General features: G+C 36.0%; 1 protein-coding gene and 1 pseudogene across 1 annotated transcript in view; one reads left to right on the top strand and one right to left on the bottom strand.

The window, feature by feature from the left end:
* USP6NL (USP6 N-terminal like) overlaps positions 1–22,724 on the top strand; it is a 175,453-nt gene that overhangs the window by 17,758 nt on the left and 134,971 nt on the right. Inside the window, exon 2 of the mRNA XM_054593783.1 lies at positions 11,077–11,163. Coding sequence (XP_054449758.1) covers positions 11,160–11,163 — 4 coding nt within the window. The 5' untranslated portion in view covers positions 11,077–11,159. The remainder of the gene's footprint in view (positions 1–11,076; positions 11,164–22,724) is intronic.
* On the bottom strand, positions 5,910–6,301 carry LOC129087018 (40S ribosomal protein S15a-like; annotated as a pseudogene).

Consider the following 22,724-nt stretch of genomic DNA (forward strand, 5'->3'; position numbering starts at 1 on the left):
CTTGGTTGTAGGTCCATGCTTTTCATGACTGAATATTTTGTGCCAGTCTCTTCTGTCCTGAAAAGTTTCTGTTGTGAAATCAGCTGATAGTCTTACAGGAGCTCTGTTGTAGTAACTGTCTTTTCTCTTGCTACTTTTAAGGTTCTTTGTCTTTCACCTTTGGTGTGGGCTTGTTTGCATCCATCTTGTTTGGGACTCTCTGTGCTTCCTGGACTGTGTGTGTGTGTGTGTGTGTGTGTGTGTGTGTGTGTGTGTGTGTTTGTTTTACTTTACCAGTTTAAGGAAGTCTTCAGTCATTATTATTCAAATAGGTTCTCAATTCCTTGCTCTCTCTTCTTCTGGTACCTCCATGATGTGAATGTTGTTACACTTGCTGTTGTCCCAGAGATCCTTTAACGTATCCTCACTTTTTTGGATTTTTTTTTTCGTGGTCTCATTGAGTGTTTTTTCCTACCTTGTCTTTCAAATCATTGATTTGATCCTCTGCTCAATCTAATCTGCTGTTGACTTTTCTTTGAATTAATTTTTCATTTCAATTATTATATTCCTCATTTTTGAATAGTTCTTATTTGGTTTCTGTATCCTTTTTTATTCTTACTGTCTCTCTGTTGAAGTTATCCTGAATTCATGTATTTTCCCCTTGCATCCATTACAATCCTTGTAACTTTTTTTTTTGGAATCTATATCTGGTAGATTGCTTATCTCTATTTTATTTAGTTCTTTTTCTGGAAATTTCTCCTTTTTAGTTTCATGCTGTTTCTTTGTCTCCCCAGTTTGGCTGCCTGTCTGTGTTTGTTTCTATTTATTAGGTCACTCTGCTTTTTCTCCGAACCTTGGTTGGGTGGCCTTATGTAGTAGGCGTTATGTGGGGCCCAATGGCACAGTGTCCTTGATCACCTGACCTGGGTGCTACAAGAATAGCCTTTGTGGGGTTATGTGTGGCCTCTTGTTGTAGTTGAGCCTTAATTGCTGTCGACACATCCATGGGTAAGGTTGACCCTTAGGCTGGCTGACTGTGGGAACTGGCCATGATCACAGTGTATAAGTGGCTGTTTGGAGGCCAACCCCACAAAGTGGAATTTGCCCTAGCCTACTGTGACTTCCTTTTGGGTGTGCCACTTGTTTAGCTAATCTGGTGGTACTCTGTTGTAGTCTGAAGCCAGCCCCTGGTTGTGTTGATTCTGGGGTCTCTTGGGAGGGACTCTGGTGCAGATCAGTGACAATGCTACCTGTGACCGGCCCTGTGTTATCTTTAGGAGCAATGAAGTGATTCACAGGTAGTGAATCTCTTGGTAGTGGCCTCTGCTGGGCCTGGGTACATGTGGGAGGAGCCAAGCTGCAAACTGAGGCTGGCACCCATCAATATTGGGCTTGCAGAAGGTCTGCAAGAGGCCCAAGGCCCCCTGTTGGCTAAGTCACTGTTAGACTGAGCCACTTGAGGAGCCTTGGACAGTAAGTGATTGCATGAATCAGAGGGTCACCAGACAGGTATGTGTAGTGTTCACCATGTCAGTATAGTTTCTGTCTTAGCATCAGTGCTGGGTCGGAGGCCACTTAGCAAGTCTCAGCATTAACCAAAGCCAACTGTCACCTCTTGGGGGCTGAGGACCTTTGCCACAGAGTGAGGTCTTAGGGAGTCATTAGGATAGAGCTAGTGTAGCTCCCCAGGCTAATGCTATGTGGGGAGAGTGCTTAGCCCAGGAAAGATGGCACCTGTGGGCCATGTGGTAGGGGGCTCAACACAGGAATCTTGGCTGCTGTCTCTCCAGTCCTCCCTTCCAAGCCACACAACTCCGCCTCTCGTTGTATGGCTGGCACCCCTTGAGCCATCATTCCTCCATCAGTGCAGCTTCTACCTACTCTGCCATCTTGGACCTTCTTATAATTTTCTTTTCTTACCACCCTTTCCCATATTTCAGACCTTCATTTTGGCATCACTTTCCATCGCTGTGAACTACAGTTTTGGAAGCATCCTTAATGAGGATCTATTTGCAGTATGTTACATCCATTTGTTTCTGAAAATTTCTTTATTTTGTCCGTTTTGTTGGGAAAAAAATGGTTTAGCTTAGTTGGTATTAAATGATAATTTAATTGTTATTTTCTCAGAACTTTGAGGGTGCTATTATAGTATCTGGCTTCCATTGTTGGAGTAGATAAACCAACTTTCAAGTCTAATTTTTCCTTGGATAGCAACTTGTCTTTTGTTTCTGGTTGCTTTTAAGAACTCTTCATTGCTGATATTTTGCCATTTTACTATGATGTCTCCAGATGTCCATTTCCTTTTAATTATACTTGGAATTTGCTGAACTTGAATCTGTATATTTGTATCTTTAATCAATTCAGGAATGTTCTCAGCTCTTTTTGCATATTATTTCCCCTTCATTTGTCATGTATTTGTTCTAAAACTCCAGTTGGATATGTATCCAACTAATATATATATTAAATGTTTTAATCTATTTTAAATGTCCCTTAATCTTCCTTTATAGTTTTACTTTGTTGCATTCTAGATAGTTTCAGTTATATGATCTAGTTCATTAGTTCTCTTTAGCAGTATCTACCTTGCTGAATTTGTCCTTTGGGGTTTAATTTTAGTTACCCTATTTTTCACTTGATTCTTTTTCACGTTGCCTCTTTTTTGTTCATAGTTTCTGTTTTATGTTGTATTTTGAAACATTGTTCTTTTTTAAAAATATTTTTGATTAACCTACTTATTTCTATTGAATTTTGCTTATGGCACATAGTTTAAAATTTTGAGCTAATTTTTATTGTCACTTTATCTGTGGAAATTCTTATAAGACTTAATACTGCTTTCTCCCAGAGGGGATTTACAATTGAGGACGCTGTCAACCCAGGGCCACTTAAGATTTTCACAACATAAAAGTAGTTGGAATTTGAACTAGAAACTGGTGTGAAGGTTGGTTTGGTCACAGATTTCCAGGGAATATTCCCTTCCCACTCTCCAAACACAAATAAACCTAGACTTGGGAGAATTTTCCATATAGCTTCCTTTTAGGGTGTATATTTTTCCATAGTTTGTTCTTTTTATTGAAGATCTAGTCCTTCAGGTGCCAGACTTTATGTGCGTATTTGTAGTGTGACTTCCCATATTGTATAGCATAAAGGTTTGGTTTTGTCCTATAAAAACTGTTAATACTGAAAGCTGTTCAGCATTGTCTAACAGAATTTCTTTCAGTTTTATAATAGAGCAGCCAATAGCCACATTTGAAATGTGGGTAATGCAAGAAAGGAACTGAATTTAAAAATTTACGTGACCTTAATTAATTTAAAATTAAATAGCTACATGTATCTAGTGGCTACAGTGTGGGACAATACAGCGTGGTTATGGGAGATTGTCAGATGCCTCTAGGCAGTTGCTGGCATCATTGCCTACTTACTCCACTCTCTGTGCTCTTATTTATTATTCATTCATTCATTCATTCATTATTTTTGTTTTTGAGTTTCTTGTGAGCTTTGCTATGCATTTAAAAGGATAATTCTTATATTTTTACCAAGCATTTTTAGGTGTCATGTAACAAAAGTTCACAAGTCATTTGGGCACAAGAATCTTGAAAACAGATCTCTGATAGCTTTGGTTTAGTTGATGTTCTTTTTTTAAGTGATAAAATTGAAAAATTCATAGCAGAGTGTTAGAAGTTCCTCAGGCAGAAACTTTATAAAGTTAAAAATTATGAGAAACAGTTAATTATTTTGTCTTCTTATTTTATGAAGAACTTAAGGATATTAAAATATAAAAATATTAATAAAAACAGATACTCTTTGTAATCAATTTCTGTTACTTTAGGATTCACTTACTCTTTTGGAACCATAGGTAAATTTGATCCTTTTTAGGAAATTTGTATTTGTTCATTGTGGTAAAATATACATAAGATTTACCATTTTAACCATTTTTAAGTGTGCAGTTCAGTGACATTAAGTACATTTACATTGATTTACAACCATGACCGTCTATCTCCAGAAATTTTCTCATCTTTCCAAACTGAAACTCTGTACCTGTTGAACACTAACTCCCCTTTCCCACTCCCCAGGCCCCTGGCAGCTACCATTCTACTATATGTCCTAATGAATTTGACTTCTCTAGGTACTGCATATGTGGAACCACAGAATATTTGACTGGCTTATTTCACTTAGCTTCATGTCTTCAATATTACATTTGATTTTTTAAAGTTATAATTTTTGATGAGAGTAAAAAAAAGATATGGAGACCACATCAACTGTTAGTGGAGATTGGAGTTCTTCATGTATTTTTTTCCAGAGGAGAAATTATCATACAAGGAAATAAATTAATGTTAATTTGATCTCCTGAAAGAATGGTATTAGAAACAATAGAATGTGATATCATATGTTTTGGTTTAGAATTCTATTAAACTTATGTTTTATTTTTTTATTTTTTTTAACCCTACCAGAGGACATTTCTTCATTGCTTTAGAGAGAGAGGAAGCGGCAGCGCGGGGGTGGGGGGTGAAACATCAGTCAGTGTGAGAGAGAAACATTGATTGATTGCGTTCTCCTACGCACCTTGACTGGGGATTGAACCCACAACCTGGGTATGTGCCCTGACTGGGAATTGAACCTGTGACCTTTTGGTCTAGACACTCCAAGCAACTGAATTACATCAGTTAGGACATTAAATTTAAGTTTTAAAATAATTGGGTCTGTTGAGCTAATTCTAGAATAGATTATCAGGTGTTATAAAAGTCAGAAATTCTTCCCTGGCTGGGTAGCTAAGTTGGTTGGAGCATCACCCCAGTGCTCCAGGGTTGCAGGTTCAACCCCCAGTTGGAGCACATACAGGAATCAACCAGTGAATGCATAAATAAGTGGAACAACAAATCTGTGTTTCTCCCTTTCCCTCCTTCCCTCCCTCCCTTCTTTCTTTCTCTCTCTATCTCTCCCCCTCCCTCCCTCCTTTTCTTCTTCTCTCTCTCTAAAATCAGTTAATTAAAAAATCTGAATAAGTGGAACAACAAATCGATGTTTCTCCTTCTTCCTCCCTCCCTCTGTATCTCTATCTCTATCTCTATATATATATCATCTCTATTTCTGTCTCTCCCCTCCCCCCTCCTCCCTCTTTAAAATCAATAAATTAAAAAACTTGACATTCTTTTAGATACTTCCAGAGGACTTAATTGTCTAAAAGTGGCTGAAATTATTTTTAGGCTATGTTTAGTGCTGCAGTAATGAAAAGGTTATGGTAGTCCTTGTTTTCCTTTTATCTAGACCCTGAATTCCCTATCAGTTTGGGTTATCCTTAGGCCTGCTGTAGCCTTATCATTTATGTATATCAAGTTTTGTCATAAAAGTTGGAGGAGTTACTTGAAAAAAGTCCATATTAGAGTTATAAGAGAATAAGAATATGAGAACGAGAATAAACAGCAATAGCTCAATTTCCTGGAAAATGAATTTAAAGGCCATATTTTGCAGAAATACCCCAATATGCTTTTTATATGAAATTGTGGATAAGGTAAATTACTTTTTCCCTCTTGGATGGTGTGAAGAATAGCAAGTAATATTTTTTTCTTCCTCGTTTGTCCAATGGGAAGGAATAGCATTTGGGGAAGAGAAAGGGGATGTGAAAATTTTCTTAGTGCCACTAAACTGCTTAGTTGCTTAAAAAAATTGGTAGACTACGTACTCTGAAAGTAGATGGGAGAATCTGTATTTCAAAGCCGTGGTTAGCATAAAGAATCTTGAACAACTGAGTTTAGTTATAAAAAAATTAAAAATGTTTCTAAGAATTACTGCATGACATTTTACATTAATTTTAACTTATGCATTGTCATGTACTTATATACATTTATCACCTCATACGGTAAGGTTGTAAATCTAGTATTTTTGAGTTTACTATTTTTTCCCATTGAGCATTTTATTTGCACATATGTATTACATCCCTAGACAAAGAATCCCAGTATTTCCCCTCCTGTGTGTTTTTGTCTTGCTTCTTCATGATCCATGATACCCACTGACATTTTTGGTACAATGAAGCCAAACTGATAGGACAGAAGCAGGTTATTCTGCCATTTTTCTAGATCTTTGAGTAGCACATTAAATCTGGGGCTGATTACCCCACACTTGTTCAACCTGCCTGTGTGGTTCAAAATTTTCCCAGCTCTGTGGTCATCAATAGTATCAAATTCATCAATATAACTTAACCATGCTTCATCATCACAGTTAGAAACCAAGTGATGATTTTGGAGCACAGCCTAATAAGAACCTGGCATTTGCCTCTCTTTGCATTGTTGATACTCTTGAGAACATCAGCCAGGACATTCACGTGCACCATTATAGTGCAGTGGAAAGATGGTGGAAAGAGCTTGAGTTTATTATTTTTTTAAAGCATTTTGTTAATTTTTTTAATTTTTATCCTCACCTGAGGACATTTTTATAAACGATTTTTAAATTTTTATAGAGGAGGGAGGTAGGGGGGAGAGAGAGAGAAACATCAACGTGAGAAACATATTGATTGGTTGCTTTTCACATGCCCCTAGCAGGGAATCCAGCCTACAACTCAGGCATGTGCCCTGACTAGGAATCGAACCAGTGACCTTTCAGTTTGCGAGATGACATCCAATGCATTGAGCCACACCAGTCAGGGCTTGAGTTACTATTTTTAGTGCTGAAAAAACTCTTGATATCTCTTAGGAACTTCTATCCATGAGTAGGTATTTATTTGGCAACTTATGAGTAGTGGCAGGAGGGACATGCTGCTTAGTACAAAGTGCTTTGAATGACTTGGGTAAAAATGGTGGAATAGGTAAACGTAGCTCACCTCCTTAGACAACCACATCAAAATTACAACTAAAATATAAAAGTACATCCATCACTCAGAACTGTCTAAATTGAGTTGAATGAAAGTATGACAGCTATGGAATTAAAGAAACCACATCCATCCAGACTGGTAGGAGGGGCAGAGATGTGGGATGGGCTGGTCCCACATCTACGTTTGGTGGGTAAACATTTGGGAGGGATATTGTGGGAGTGAGGAGTCCTAGTTCCACACCAAGCACCACAGCCCAGGGTTCCAGTGCCAGGAAAATGACTCCCCATAACTTCTGGCTGTAAAAACTGGTGGGATTGAGATGGTGGAAGAAACTTCTGGAGTCCCCTTAAAGAACCCACAATACAGACTTACTCAGACTCACTCCAGTACCAGGGTAGCAGCTTGAAAGGCTCCAGTGGCATATGGGGAGCAACTGAAGTGTCTGGCATTAAGGTGGGAACTGGGGGACAGCTTTCACCTGGACAGAAAGGTGGGAAGAAGCCATAGTGCCTTTGCTGAGTCCTTCCCCAACAAAGCCACAGAGTTGGCAGGAGGGTGCCTTGCCTGAAACTCCATCAACCTAGCTAACACTGTTTGCCCCACCTTGGAGATCCCCTGAGACTCTGTCCCATCCAACTTACAGGCCCACCAAACTGTTAACCATTGACTTTTTTATATGGATGCCTGGTGTTGGTTCATGTTTCACAACTTCCTAAATACTGTCAAAGAAACAACAGCCGGCCTCAGTGAGTCCCCAGCCACTGTACCTCTTGCTAAGTGTCCCCAGGGCTGGCACTAGCAGCAGCCAGCTGAGAGTCACAGCTTGGATTCTCCTGGGAATCTTAAAGCCCCACAAGTAGTAGCCATCTCAGATTGCTTTATAGTTCAGGCAGGGTGGATCTGGGCAAAACACTGGTAGGGGCTGATGTTGTCCTGCACCACCTGGGAAACCGGAGAGCCTGTACACCGAGTGGACAGCTACAGACCACTTTGGAGCAACACCATCCTGCCCCTGCACAGCTGATCCTTCATGGACGGTGGAGGTTGGTGGTCAGTGGTCACAACCCTTCCTAGCAGGTGACTGACATGGATAAATCCCTCCCATTAACCTGACAATAGCAATCAAGGCTCAACTACCAAGAGGAGGGTGTACTTAGCCCACACAAGGGCACTCCTTGAGTCCCCAGTTAGCGTAAAAAGGAAGGCTGTGCCACTGGACTCTATAGGACATGGCACACTACCAAGACACGGAGTCAAAGCAATTCTACCTAATACAAAAAGCAAACACAGGGAGGCTGCCAGAACAAGAAGACAAAGAAACATGGCCTAAGTGAAAGAACAGATCAAAACTCCAGAAGAATAATTAAACAAAATGGAGATAAGCAATCTATCAGATGCCGAGTTCAAAACACTGGTTGTAAGGATGCTCAAGAAACTTAGTGAGGACCTCAACAGTATGGAAAAGATCCCGTCAAAAGTGAAGGATACACTAGTTGAAATAAAGAACAGTTTACAGGGAAACCGTAGTAGAGTGGACGAAGCCAAGAATCAGATCAATGATTTGGAACATAAGGAAGCAAAAACAAACAAACAAAACAACAACAACAACAACAAAAAAAACAATCAGAAGAACAAGAAGAAAAAATAGTCCAAAAACTGAGGATGGTGCAAGCAGTCTTTGGGACAACTTCAAGGGGTCCAACATTTGCATCATAGGGGTGCCAGAAACAGAAGAGAAGGTACAAGAGATTGGAAGTCTATTTGAAAAAATATTGAAAGAAAACGTCCCTAATTTGGTGAAGGAAATAGTCCTGCAAGTCCAGGAAGCACAGAAAATCCCAAACAAGATAAATGCAAAAAGGCCCACTTCAAGGCACATCATAATTTAAGTATCAAAGCTTAAAGATAAAGAGAGAATCTTAAAAGCACAAGAGAAAAGCAGTTAGTTACCTACAGGGAAGTTTTCATAAGACTGTCAGCTGATTTCTCAAGAGAAACTTTGCAGGCTTGAAGGGATTGGCAAGAAATATTCAAAGTCATAAAAAGCAGGATCTACAGATGAGATTGCTCTACCCAGCAAAGCTATCATTTAGAATCAAAGGGCAGATAATGTCTTCCTAGACAAGAAAAAACTACAGGAGTTCTTCATCACCAAACCTTTATTATAGTAAATGTTAAACGGACTTATTTAAGAATAAGAGTAAGGTCAAAATTATGAACAATAAGATGGCAATAAGTACATATCTATCAACAGTTGAATCTAAAAAACAAACTGAGCAAATAAGAACAGAGGCAGAATCATGGATAGGGAGAGTGTTTCTTATGGTTGCCAGAAGAGAGGTTGGTATTGGGGAAAGGGTGAAGAAGTGAGGGGATTAAGAAGTACAAATAGGTAGTTAGAGAATAGTTATGGGATATAAAGTACAGTATAGGAAATGGAGTAGCCAAAGAACTTGTACGCATGACCCATGGACATGAACAACGGTGTGGTTACCGCCTGAGGGAGTGGAGGGTGCTGGGTGGAGGGGGGCAAAGGGAAAAATTTGGGACACTGTAATAGTATAATCAATAAAATATAATAAAAAAAATCTCAAACTGCTTTGCTATTGCCATTTTGAAATTTTAAGTTTAAGATAAAAAAAACTTCTGATCTATACATGAACAAAAAGAAAAGTCCCTGGGCAACAAACTTAGACTGTGCAGTGTAAGTAAATGAACTCCTGGGTAATCTGCGAACATTTCATTTACTTTTTGTATTTGTAGCATGGGATTGCCATTGTGTCATCATTCAGCATACTCCGGAGCTAGACTGTTCAATCTCACAGTTCCTGGGAGGGCAAACACATCTAATAGACTTAGTGGAACACCATCCAGAAAGTGTACTGATACAGTGGGAACCTTTCAGCATGTATTCTGAAAATAACATGTAGATAATGTATTTTAGATTTTCCATATAACTTCTCATTTTTGGGGGGATAATTAGATTATTTGGTAATGGAAATCATTTAATAGTATCTACTGCATAGATAAAGAAGAAAACTTGTGGGATGGGGGTGAGGGGATAATGTGACAACTCCTTGATTAAATGCCATTGCTAATTGCAGTATGTGAGCCATACTGTGCATACAGAATTGTAAGTTTATATATTTATACTTCTTCTGTATTTTGCATACATAAGTAAGGTATATGGATGGGGAAAGCATTATTTCCTCAAAAATGTTATCCTAACTTTAATGTGTTTCAGAGGCAGAGGTCCTTAGTACTATTCTATTTTCTTAATTGATTTAGAAAATAAAACAACCATCACAATGTAATCACATGTGTAATCACATTGCTTGTGATTACAGGAAGTAGCTTATCAGTTTATGAATGGAAGTTACACATTAGATATCACAACAATAAATTTTATATCTAATATAATCTTATCTGTGGAATTTCATATGTTAGATTTGGGGAAGTATTTTTGCATCCACTGGTGAATTTAAAGTTAGCATTAGTATTGATTTATACCTCATTTAAAAATATATTAATCAAAAGAGGAAACTTATAATGTAAATTTTAGCAAAGGATTAAGTTTACATTTATAGTAGTACAGAGTGATGCTTATGTTATACTCAAATGAAAAGAACAAAATACAAAATTTTGTATGTAGTGTTTATAAATTATATTTAAGAAATTAAAAAAAAAGCCTTGAAAAGAAATGTTCCCCAAGTGATTGAATAGATGTAATAGCATTTTGCTGTGATAGAATTTTTTTTGTATTTTGCTGTCGTTTCCAATTTTTTAATTCAATGAAACCATATTACTTTCATAGTGAGGAAAATGCCTATTTTTAGAGAAAATCTATAGCAGTAACTTTGTTGATCTTTATTTGGTAGTGTATATAAGTCATTTATATGCAATCAAAATAAATTTAGCAGGTGTGTGCTATATTTACCCTAGCTGAAGTGCTTTCTTTCTATGACATTTATTTAGTATTGTTGGAGGGAATACATTTTTAGTAAAATGGGTTAATACTATGGTTAATGTTAAGACAAAGGATACCTTTATAAGTTTCTGTGTGGTAATTACTTGATACATTTTATTTACTTTTGAGGTGACTTCTTACAGAAAAAGGGAAGTATGAATGGGATAATGATGTTGTAAGATCAATTGCTAAGTTTTATATCTAGATGACACCAAGGGGTTATTTAGAAAGAGAAAATTTTGAAACTAAATTATTTTCATCTCCTTTTAGAAAACTTAATTTTAAATACCTATGTGAAATATGATTTCTCTTTCTTTGTTTTTTTGACTAGGACATGTATTCCTCCAAGAAATCTTGGACAGCAGATTTTGGTTTAATATATGATTGGAACAACATACAGAGACATTTGCAGTCATGAGTAAGTGTTCTTTTTTATTTCATTTCAGTGGTCTCAGGAGCATTTGTGGTATTGTACTTTAAAAAAAGAAAAAATAATTACTGGTCTAATTGGAATTATGTCACTTCACGTTAGAGATTGGGTAATCTGTTTTGTCACAGTACTGTGCACTTGTCTCTGTTTAAACAAGGAGATAATTTTTGATGTTTGATTTATTCTAAGAAGTTAGATGTGGTAAGGAAATAGGAGTCATTAGCTACTTGGCTAATTTATAGTTCTATTATCTAAAATTTTCTGTTGACTAGCTATTGTAAAATGACTCATTAGAAATATGAGGAGGGAAAATTGCAGTTGACTTTAATCAGCACATGTTTATTGTATGAAACTTGATCATTGAGTAACATGAGTTAATATTTTGTTTAAGCAAAAAAATGTTTTTTTAAAGGATAAAGTTTTCTTTATCAATGTCTTTGATGGAGCAAGGAATCAAGTCTATATAAAATAGACTTACCGATTTGATACAAATTTTATGTTCTCAGTTGTATATCTAATGCTTTCTGTCATTTCTGTACACTTCTGCTTGTGAACAGAACTGGATTTTGTATTAACTGTTTATTTTACAGAGTGAGGGAAGCGTTAAGATTTTATCCTGTTGTAACCCTATGATAGCTTATATGTACTTTTAGAAAGTATAGCTTTTGTGGTTATGAAAATTTTGGGATGGAATGAGCATTTCCTTATTGTAATAATATTAGGGAGTTTAAAGTTTTTCATATATTATCCATACTGATTATACAGTGTGGGACAAAAGTAAGCTTAGAGTTGTTTGTATGGAAAATAATATAGTAACTAATAAATAATAATACAAGAATAAACTATTTTGCATATTCGCAACTGTAAACCTACTTTTGCTCCCCCCTGTATTTACCTTCATGACCAGGATACCTTTTCATATCAACAATTTAAATAATTAGGCAACTGATAAATGAAAATGATGTTACTGCGAAGTATTTGAGTGCTTTCTACTAAGTATGATATTGCAGGAAGGAAGTCTGCAGGCTTTTCCGTGGTGCACATTTTCAGTGTTGTACTTTGAATAAACAAGAATAGTTGCTAGATGAGTTAAAATACAGAATAAGAAAGAAGCAGCGTTTGTTATTTCAGCTCCATTCATATACACTTGTGTGAGAATGTTTATCTAATAGCACAGCATACTGGTGTGCTGCAAGAATTTTTAAAACATGCAGTACCTGACTATTTAGTCAGGGGCACTGACCTCTTTTGCCCTAGGTTGTTAAATAAAGGAATGACAACAGCCAACACAATAATAGTCGTTCGGTGTGAACGAATCAAAATTATACCTATCTTTTTTGTCAGATTGGCAATAGTGTAATTGGCAATTAAATCTCATTTATGTTTGATAAATTTAGATTTTGCAATATAAAATTTTAAATGTCAACCATTCTTAAAAATGAATATGTAATCAGTGATTTTTAATGGGGCGGGTAAATTTGGAACATATGGAGACTTTTTGGTTGTCACAATTACTGGGGGAGCCTACTGTCATTTAGTGGGCGAGGGCGGGGTAGAGTGTATATTTCGGTGTGTCACAGAATTTTAGTAATTAGTTTATGTGTGCCATGAGATGAAAAAGTTTGAAAATCGCAGATCTAGTGTAAAGGTGGTGATGTGAGTTTGCGAAAACTAGGAGAAATGCCAAGACTTTTAACTTAGAAATGCTTATATTTTTTGAAATTTAACTAAATTTTGTTTTACTCTCTTAACATCTTTGTTACAGACGGTGAGTTCTTTGAGAACAGTTACCATGTCTCTCCTTTTTGAATCTGAGTGTCTGAGATTCTTGTCTTGTGCACAACTGCCCCCAAGAACTCAGAGCCCTGTGGGACTAAGGCAGAGGGACAATCGTTTCTGAACCATTACAACTTTTTGTTTGTGAATTGCAATGGCTGTATTTCATTTGCAAGATTTTGAATTGGTTTTTTTTTTATATCTACTAGTTATTTTCTCATCTCTGCTTGTTTTTATTTAAAATTTTTCTGTTTTCTTCCTACTATTTCTTTCTCATTTTGAGTCTTCTACATGCTTATTGTAAAATCTTTTTTAGATCATTGGATTACTTTTTAATTTTATTCAGTGAATTTATGTCATGGTTCTTGGTAGTGTTGGTGTTTTTTTTATGTTCTGTAATTTTGATGGCACATTTTGATGGGATTTTTTTCTTTCCCTTATACTTCTCTCTCTGTCTCTGTCTGTCTCTTTTTGTCATTTTTTCCTGCTAGTCTAGCAGATTTACAGTTGCTTCTAGTCTGACTTTGGAGTTCCTGGCTCAGAATCAGGTCTTGTACTAGTGGATGACAGCCTGGCCCCATGGTGACGTTGGGGATATCGCAGGTTCAGTCACTGAGTCAGCTGGTGTTAGGTCAGCAGCTTCCTAAGCTGTAGCCTCAGTGCAGTTACCAGAACTCTTTATCCATCGAGTTTTCCAATCAGGGAGAAGTGCCTTCCTTGTCTGTGGTTTTAACCAAAGAGTGTGGCTACTAATCCTGTTTCTTGTGGAACCCTCATATTTACAGTTACTCTGTAGGATCAACTTCCTGCTGCCTTTTCCTGCTTTGGGGCCCAGAGCCTAGCAGACCTCCTGGCTTCAGCTTGGCTCCTACTTTGTGTTTCTGTTAGATTTATTATCCATAGAGATGTTTAACATGTTTTTGGGCGTAGGTATGTTATTTTGGTTATTTGTTTTATATTTTATCTGGAATTTCTTTGTTGTGAAGACAGGGGAGCCACTGAGAACGAACAATGCCATTGGGAGTTTAACCACTGGCATTACAATAAAGCAGAAAGTCCTTACTTCACATTTAAGATTTTTAAAAGAATTAGTTTCTGCTTAGTTCCCTTGTTCCTAAAGTTCCTCTTTGTCATCCTTGTACCACTTCACTGGTTAGGTGAGTCTCATCCCACTTCCTCTCTATAGCACTCTGCTTGCCTCTTTCTGGTACCTGTCATACTGTATTAAAATCACCTGCCTATTTATTATATTTTAATCTGTAAGTTCCTTGAGGGCACAGACTTTTTTTATTCCTAGTTCTAAACACTATTCCTGGTACTTAATGGTGCTCAATAAATTGTGCATAGATTTGGGTGTTCCTAAGTAATGCCCTTAGCATTTGGTAGCTATTCCATGGTTTTTTTTGTTTTTTTAGGTGAAATCTGAGCTATTGCCCTAGGGTGGGTGCGATAGAGGGAGAGGGAAAGAGAGAGTGAGAGAGAGAGAGAGAGAGAAGAAAAACATTGATGTGTGAGAAAGTGGAGTGTGGCATTTGATGAAGCATTCCAAGTAGGTGGAGCAGTGTAGGTGGAGTGAGTCATGAAGACTTGACTACGCATAGATGTTTCCAAGTAGTTGAACAGCCTGGAATGTAGAGATAGGGAAGGCCAGGCCATATACATTCCAGGAATCCGGAAAGTTTGGAATTTATCCTGTAGGGCTTAAGGAACTATTTAAGGATTTCAATTAGGAAAGTACCTTAAGGCTTCATTCTGGAAAAATTACTCTGACAAAGAGACATTTTTATGAGATATAAATGAAAAAGATCAGTTACAAACAGTATTTGCCTTTCCTAGCTTTATTCTTAGTTTTCAACTCTTTTCAGGTTCCCTTTGAAATAGTCTTTGAGTTCCCTTTCTTGTTCTTGCCAATTTGATGATTTTGCCTAGTGATAGACATCGTCCTTGAGGAGACCGTGCAACCATTGCTGAGGGGATGTGGTGGTGGTTACATTACACTGCAGTTTCCAGGGAGTGGGAACTGACTATATCAGAGTTCCTGTTTTTGAAAAAAGTCATTGGAGAAGCAATATTTAAAAAATAGGAAGATACAGTTCTGGCCAGTATGGCCCAGTTGATTGGAATGTTTTCCCTTAACTGAAAGGGTGTAGATTTGATCCTGCTGGTCACGTGTGATCCCTGGTCTAGAAGCATCTGGGAGGCAACTGATGAGTGTTTCTTTCTGTCATTGATGTTTGTCTCTCTCCCTTCATCTCTCCCTCTCTCTCTAAAAGCAATGAAAAAGAAGTCCTCAACTGAGAATTAAAAACAGAAAACAAACAACATAGGAAGATATGTCGTTAACATCCAGGTAGAATTTCCAAATCTAGATTTGGCATCTAGATAAGGATCTAGATAAGGACCCGTAACTAAATTATTGTCAGTATTTCTCTGGAGAGTAGAAGAAAGTTTGGGTATTTGTATGTCTGAGTGAATTTATTTCTGCAGGATTTCCTAACCCTACCCATGTTCTTGTAATTGGTTGTACAGCATGTGGGATAAACTGTTGAAGCTGTTTGGGGCTTGGAGGTGACTGGCTCTCACACCTCAGGCCATGTTATCATTTGTACCCAACTGCCCTGAGAGCTGAGGGGATACCTTTCTCTGCACACCCTGCAACACTAGTTGGGATGCCCCGACTATAAGGCCTAGAGAATTTGTCATGTTAAATGCTTTAAGGTGTTTTTCAGCTAGATCTTTATAAATTCTGAGGCTGAATGAATATTTATCTCATGGAAAATGTATTATATGATGCTCCTATGATGTTGTATATTTCATTATGAATGGTTAACTTTATTATAATCCACAAAAACCTTTTTATTTTCATTACTTAGTAAATTGTTCCTTTCTTCTGTATTTGCATAGTTTGCAATGCTTAGCATTTATCAGAAATATTCAAAATTCTGTTTTATTGGATGGTGCTAAAGATGAAATAATGTTATATTTAAGGTGTGACTGTAATTTGAAGTGTATTTCTTAGATCTTTAATGGCGATTATAACAAGAGTAATTCATTCATGTAACACCAAACAATGTGTAGATGATCATTTTGGTGGAATTTTTTTTTAAAAAGTCAGTAAAGCACCAAAAAACAAAAGGGATGATTTAGGGTACTACTTAATTTCCTCTTCCCAAGTTTTAGGTTAAAAAAAGTAAAGCCTATTTGCTCTATTAAACAATTTTAATCTTTATTTCTATATTTTATTTTACTTTCTTTAAGAAAGTTTTTTCTGTAACTAATTACGTGACATGTTTCCTAAGAGAGTCTTTCTGGATGTTAATTCTCTTCTGACTGGGCAGTCCAGGAATGAATCTGTTATGCTGGAGTGTTTAATCCTGTCCTTTGGCCTAAATAATGGAGATTTTTTGAGGCCATTTCTGGATATAAAATGTTTCTCATTGATCTGAGGAAAAAGTAGTGGCAGTGGATAATTTGAAATATAGTATGTTTATGGCGTTCCAGTAGAGGAGGAGTAAATGTCTTTATTCGCTGGAGCAAGTAGACTTAAGAGTTCATGCTGAAGGAAGAACAGTTTTAACATTTGTGAGAGCATGCAGAGTTATAAATAATTGAGTAGATTGCTAAATCCCTCAGTGGTGGTGGAAGGATTCCTCTGCGTTTTCCTAAATAGAAAAATCTCTCAACAAGTAATACGAGACTTTCCCTAAGTATGGTCTAAAACCTCTCTGTAGGACAGTAGCTTATTTAGATAGATATCCTGTTTTATTGAATAGCTGTGTACCTCAGAAGTTGGTGGGCAGGGGTTGAAGAAAATTGAAGTCGAATTGTACTTTAAATACTGGTATCAGCATTTAACAGAATCTTGAAAGAAAACCCCCTGTGAAGTATAACAAGTATCCATTTGTTAAATCTCATTTATGTTTGATAAATTTAGATTTTGCAATATAAAATTTTAAATGTCAACTATCCTTAAAAATGAACATATAATCAGTGATTTTTAATGGGGCGGGTAAATTTGGAACATATGGAGACTTTTTGGTTGTCACAATTACTGGGGGAGCCTACTGTCATTTACTGGGTGAGGGTGGGGTAGAGTGTATGACAGTCCCTATTGAGAAACACTGTGTGTAACCTATTAGAACAGTGGCAGCAAGAAAGTGTAGGTAAGGTGACAAAGAGTGTTAGCAAAAATTGCTTCTCAGAAAATTTACTAGGTCAATTTTAATTGTGTTAATACTGACCATTTAAAATGGAATATACTTTACTTTTAGCTCATTTCTCTTCTTTTTGGCCATTTGCTGCAGAAAAATGGGTAATTCTTAGTTTGATACTATGGGGAATTAAATGTGAATTTAATGTAGCATTTCTTATAAAGTATATTCAGTTATAGAATTTTAAGTTCTTCTTAGGAGATGATTGGCATTATTTTATATTGTCAGTTTACTGTTTTTACAACTTTTCTCTATATACTTTTTACCCAGATTTACTGGTTGTTTATATTTTGTCCATTTGATTCTCTCTCTTTCATTCTTTTTCTTTCTCTGTCATATATACCCCTACTCTAGCATCTGTATATATAAAAGAAGTTATTTGTAATTAAACAAAACTTTTTCTGTGAAAATCTAGTTTCCTTTTATTAAAAGTCATTTAAATTCTTTGTACAAATGTAAATTACTGTAGTATTATCATCTTAGTATAGCTTCTAAATTACTTTTGCTAGTTAAATATTAAAATTTCAAACCATGTAATTAATATTATTATGCTATTATTGTTGTTCAAAAGCCACATTATTTATATAGCTTTTGTAGCCCTGTCATTAACATTTTTCTTTTAGATATACAATATATTGCATAATATAAAAAATAAACTTCAATTAAAATTTTTTACTCCAGTGTGAACCAGGGTACCTCAAATGACCTTTTATTGTAGTTTTAAGATACACTATTCTTATCAGGAACACTTTAAAATTCCATTCTGAGAGAGTAAGTTGTCCAGTGGCAGTCTTCTTCATGTTCCTGGAGTCCTGTAGATCTGAATTGGCTTTGCTGCTAACTTGCCACATTAGTATATGGCCTGACTTCTGTCTTTACATGTCCCCCTTACGTTCTAACAAACGCAAAAGTAAGGTAGAATATGTTTGCTTAACTGTAACTTAAATTTGAAAAAACAAACATGTATACATGTATTAAATTTATAAACTTAACAATAGTTGGTCTTGTGTATTTTCCTTAGGCAATAACTTTCTGTTATTTTCTTTATATGATATATAGATGTAGATGAAGTGTGGTGTGTTCTGTATTAGAAAAGTAGGAACTAGGTATTACTGGTGTAATAATATTGCATATTTGTTTACTTGTGATAATTGTGGCACAACAAATTTTAATTTGATTTTCAAATATGCATGAATTTGTTTTAACTACAGTAACACAAGTTTCTATGATAAATGATTGATTCAGACTGTTAAGATGTATTTCATTGACATGCTGCATTATCAGAAATCTTGTTTCTGGTGTGGAAGCTACCTTGAAGCTATATAAAAGAGGATTTCCTTACTGCTAACCAAGGGGAAATCTTCATTGCTTCAGAGTTTCTCCTTCGGATAAGGAAAGATGCTGCCTTTGTCCGGACATGGAGGCAATGGGGCCACTGTGATTTAAAAAAAAAAAAAAAAAAAAATCGACCTTAGACCTTTTATAGGAACTTTGTGCCTATATGTCCTATAGGTACATGTATGCATGGGGCACTTTGTCCAGTAAGGAAGAAAAAACCCATCCCAACTTTCTAGGTACCCAAGGAACTTTGGGTAAACTTTGAGTACCTTTGTTAAAAGGAACTTATATCCAAATGATTACTTACTAAAAGTATCCCTGCACTTAATAAAGCCACTTAAAGTGTTTGATTTGTGTTATCAAAATGGAGTCATTACTCTCTTTCCCTTAAAATGTGATGTAAAATGTTAGCTATCAGAGTCTTTAGTCTTGGAAAATATCGATATGCTTTTCAGGCTCAGTGCTGAGCTGCATCCTGATGGAAAAAACAGTGTCTACATCTGCAGTTGCTTCTTAAGCTATTTTTTTTCTTTGATTAATGTGTGTGTGTCTTCTCAGCAGGTAAAATTCTACCTCTGATATCATGAAATTCTCTCTCTTCTTCTCAACCAGTCCAACTTTAGTCTTTCAGTAGGATCAGTTCTTCATTTTGTGTTTTAAATTTCTGAATATGTATTTTGGAACCATTTGAGACTAGATTGCATTTACCATGCTTCTCCTCTACCCATTTTGTATTTCAATGTGTAGTTCTAAAAACAGGAGATTCTCTTATGTAACCATAGTAAAACTATTAAATAGATAAGTTATGTTTAGCTAGCCAACAGTCCTTTTTCCCTGTTGACGGTTTCCCCAATAATGTCCTTTAGAGCAGTTTTGCCCCTCCAGAACAGGGTCCAGCTGAGTGTTCTTCACGCATTGCATTTAGTTGTCAAGGTTTTTGAGTCTCCTCTAATTTGGAACAGTTCATCAGATTTTTTTTTACTCTTTCATGATACGGTGTTTTGGAAGAATACAGACTAGTTCTTTATTGTCTGAGGGTTTCTCTAATGAGATTTGTGCCACCACGTGTGACTGGTTTGGGCGGCATTCCTTCAGAAAGTTCATCTGGAAAAGAAAGGAAAACTACATGGTGATCTCTAGATTTCCTTCCTATTTAGTTCTTTAACAAAAAATTTCCAACTTATTTAATTGAAATAGGATTCAAACTTCTTGCATAAAAACAGAAGTTACTGTTCTGCTTACTAGTTTCTGTCTTGCTTTTATTGCAAAGGTTTGAGAAAAACGGCAGTGAAATATAGACTGTGAGATGACCTTGAAAGTAGAGATTTGGTTTTTATTAAGAGAAATTCCTTTTTGCACAGTTTCTTCTATTTTGGATTATGTTGATGAAATCTCAAGATGTTGTTGAATAGATAATATGAAGGTATAAGGTATCACACTATTGTTTTATAACAATAAACCAGCTGCAGCTCTTTGTATATAAATTGAGATTGCGTTACTAAAGATTATGTGGCACCTCTTTGTCTTTGTTCTAGTAAATTTTCTTTAGCTAAAGAACAGAAGAAATGAACATATCAAGATTCTGATTCTCATTAGGTTTTAGAGATTTATGGGTTATATTAGATTTTAATGTGAAACGTCAGGATACTTAACATCCATAGTTATGACTTTTAAAAGTTTAATAATTACAAGGTGTATTGAAAGCTAGAAAATTAATTTGGAATATTATGCAAAGTATAAGAGATTGAAATATTGTTTTTTAGACAACTTTGAGACACATGATGCTATAAATTAATTTCTTAAAACATTTTAAGAGTGATGTTCAAGTCTAATTTAAAAACAATTTTAAAGGAAGAGCTTATATGATTTTGAATAAATAATAATTAGATTTTTATTTCTTACTAACAGTTAATGAGCACCTCCACGTATACTGCTACTGTGTTGGTCTTTGGGAATATAGGCAAGAACAAGACAGGCATGACTTTTGCCCTCATAGAGCATGCAGCTAGTGGGAAACACAGATGCTGCAAAGTAGCATGCTATTATTAATACAAAAAGGGAAATGCAGGAGGAGCTTACAGGAGCAAAGGAACTGACCTACAGGGAGGGCAGACAGACCACCACTAGGAAGTCATATTTTGCTTGAGTCCTGGCTACATGAAAATGAAGAGGGAAAGGGGTCGTAAGCAGAGGAACAACAACATGTGTGGAAACCTGGAGTTGAGATGTTGATATTAAGATTGAGAAATTAAGGAAAATTCAGCATTGATTGAAGTAGGTGGTTGGAGGAGATTAAGTTCTTAACTTTGGTTTAGTTTAACGTTCTACTGTTGCCTGTATTTTATACTTAATTTTACCTAATCTTATCTAAAATAATCTGTTCTCTTGATCTTCCCCATCCCTTGTGCCCCACTCCCTTTTTAAAAGTATAACAATGACTTAAACACATTCTGGAAATGGGGGGGGGGGATGTCGTAACCCCACTATGCTGAAGTTAACTATTTGCTTTTCTGCTTATGACCCTCTGGTATTGCTAGGATAATATGTATTTTACACTATCAAATTCATAGTTTATATGCAATTTTATATTTGGATTTATAACATTGAATTTTTTTTAGACAATTATATTTCTGTAATTGTTTTTCATAATTAGAATTCATGATTATCATATTCCTTAAAGGTAATGGTGAATATTTCCCTACATTTTGGTTATTTAGCATGGTTCAATTTTTAAAAAATATTTGCAGAATGAATATCACTGGTTAATTTTCCCTTTTTCTTGAAAGAGAAAAAACAAAACCAGAATTAATTTCTTAGGCTGGGTTTATAGCATGGAAATGTTTTTGCCTATGTCTTCCTGTCTTAAAAGATGATAGAGGGGGTATGACCATGGGCCCTAGAAGCAATCCCACTCAGAGACTGAGGGACAAATGAGTTAAATTTGGGAGGAGTCAAAAGTTAATACATGTGGATTTTCAACTGCATGGGGATCAGTTCCTCTACACCCCGTGTTTAAGGGTCTATGGTTGGCCTTTAATTCACACAAATTTTCCATTTAAGGGTACATTCTCCTGTCATCCTATACTTACTTGGAGGAGTCATCTCAGCCGTAACTCAGTAATTAATTTTGTATGTGTGTAATGCCATTTCTCTTCATAGAATGGGAAGATGTCAATCACCTTCAGCTGGCACTGCACTTATTACGTTCCTGCTAGGCATTGTACGTACATACTAAGTGCTTAATACATTTTGAATGGATGAACACAATTTTATTGCCTTAAAATGCACTTATGGTTTGCAGTCAATACATTAAGAATTTCTAGATATTGTGAAGATACATTGGGATAATGCTTTTATTTCTCAGTTTGTGAAGCATATTTTGCACATATTTATAACAGTTTCCACTGAGCTACAGAGTTGGGAAGTTTCTTGGTTGCTTTTTATAAGTAAAATGAATTGCCCTTTGGTAAAGTATTTTTAAAAACAGGTTTTGAAAGAACTGCTAACCTAATTACATCAATACAAGTAGTTTTGTTCATAGTCAATTACTATCATCTAATATGCTTTGAGATTATGTGAAAGAAGGATAATGTTGTCATCCATAAACACATACACTGGTTCTTTCCATATCCTACTCTTTCAGGTCATTGTGAGGGTAGATGATTAGCTTTTGACATAGTTAACTTTTATTTATTTTTTAATCATTTATTTTTAATTGTATTTATTCATAATTTATCCCTCTTATACCCTCTTCCACCTCCACCCCTACCCCCACAATCACCACACTGTTGTTTATGTCCATGAGCCCTTTTTATTTGTTCCTTGATACCCCTCACCAGAGTTGTCAGCCTGCTTTCTATCTATGAGTCTCTCTCTGTTTTGCTTATTCAGTTTGTTCATTAGATTACACATATTAGTGAAATCATATGGTGTTTGCCTTTCTCTGACTGGCTTATTTCATTTAGCATAATGTTCTCCACGTGCATCCACGCTGTCGCAAAGAATAAAAGTTTTCTTTTTAATTGGTTGAGTAGTATTCTGTTGTGTAAATTGTTTTATCCACTCATTTACTGTTGGACTCTTGGGCTGCTTCCAAATCTTGGTTACTGTAAATAACACTGCAATGAACACAGGGGTGTGTATACTCTTTCAACTTAATGTTTGGAATTTATTTGGCTACACTTCCAGAAGTGGAATTACTGGGTCATAATATGGTTCCATTTT

The sequence above is a fragment of the Pteronotus mesoamericanus genome, unplaced genomic scaffold, assembly GCF_021234165.1.
Source record: "Pteronotus mesoamericanus isolate MK-2021 breed Mesoamerican mustached bat unplaced genomic scaffold, CSHL_Meso_final contig_130, whole genome shotgun sequence".
Classification (NCBI taxonomy): domain Eukaryota; kingdom Metazoa; phylum Chordata; class Mammalia; order Chiroptera; family Mormoopidae; genus Pteronotus; species Pteronotus mesoamericanus.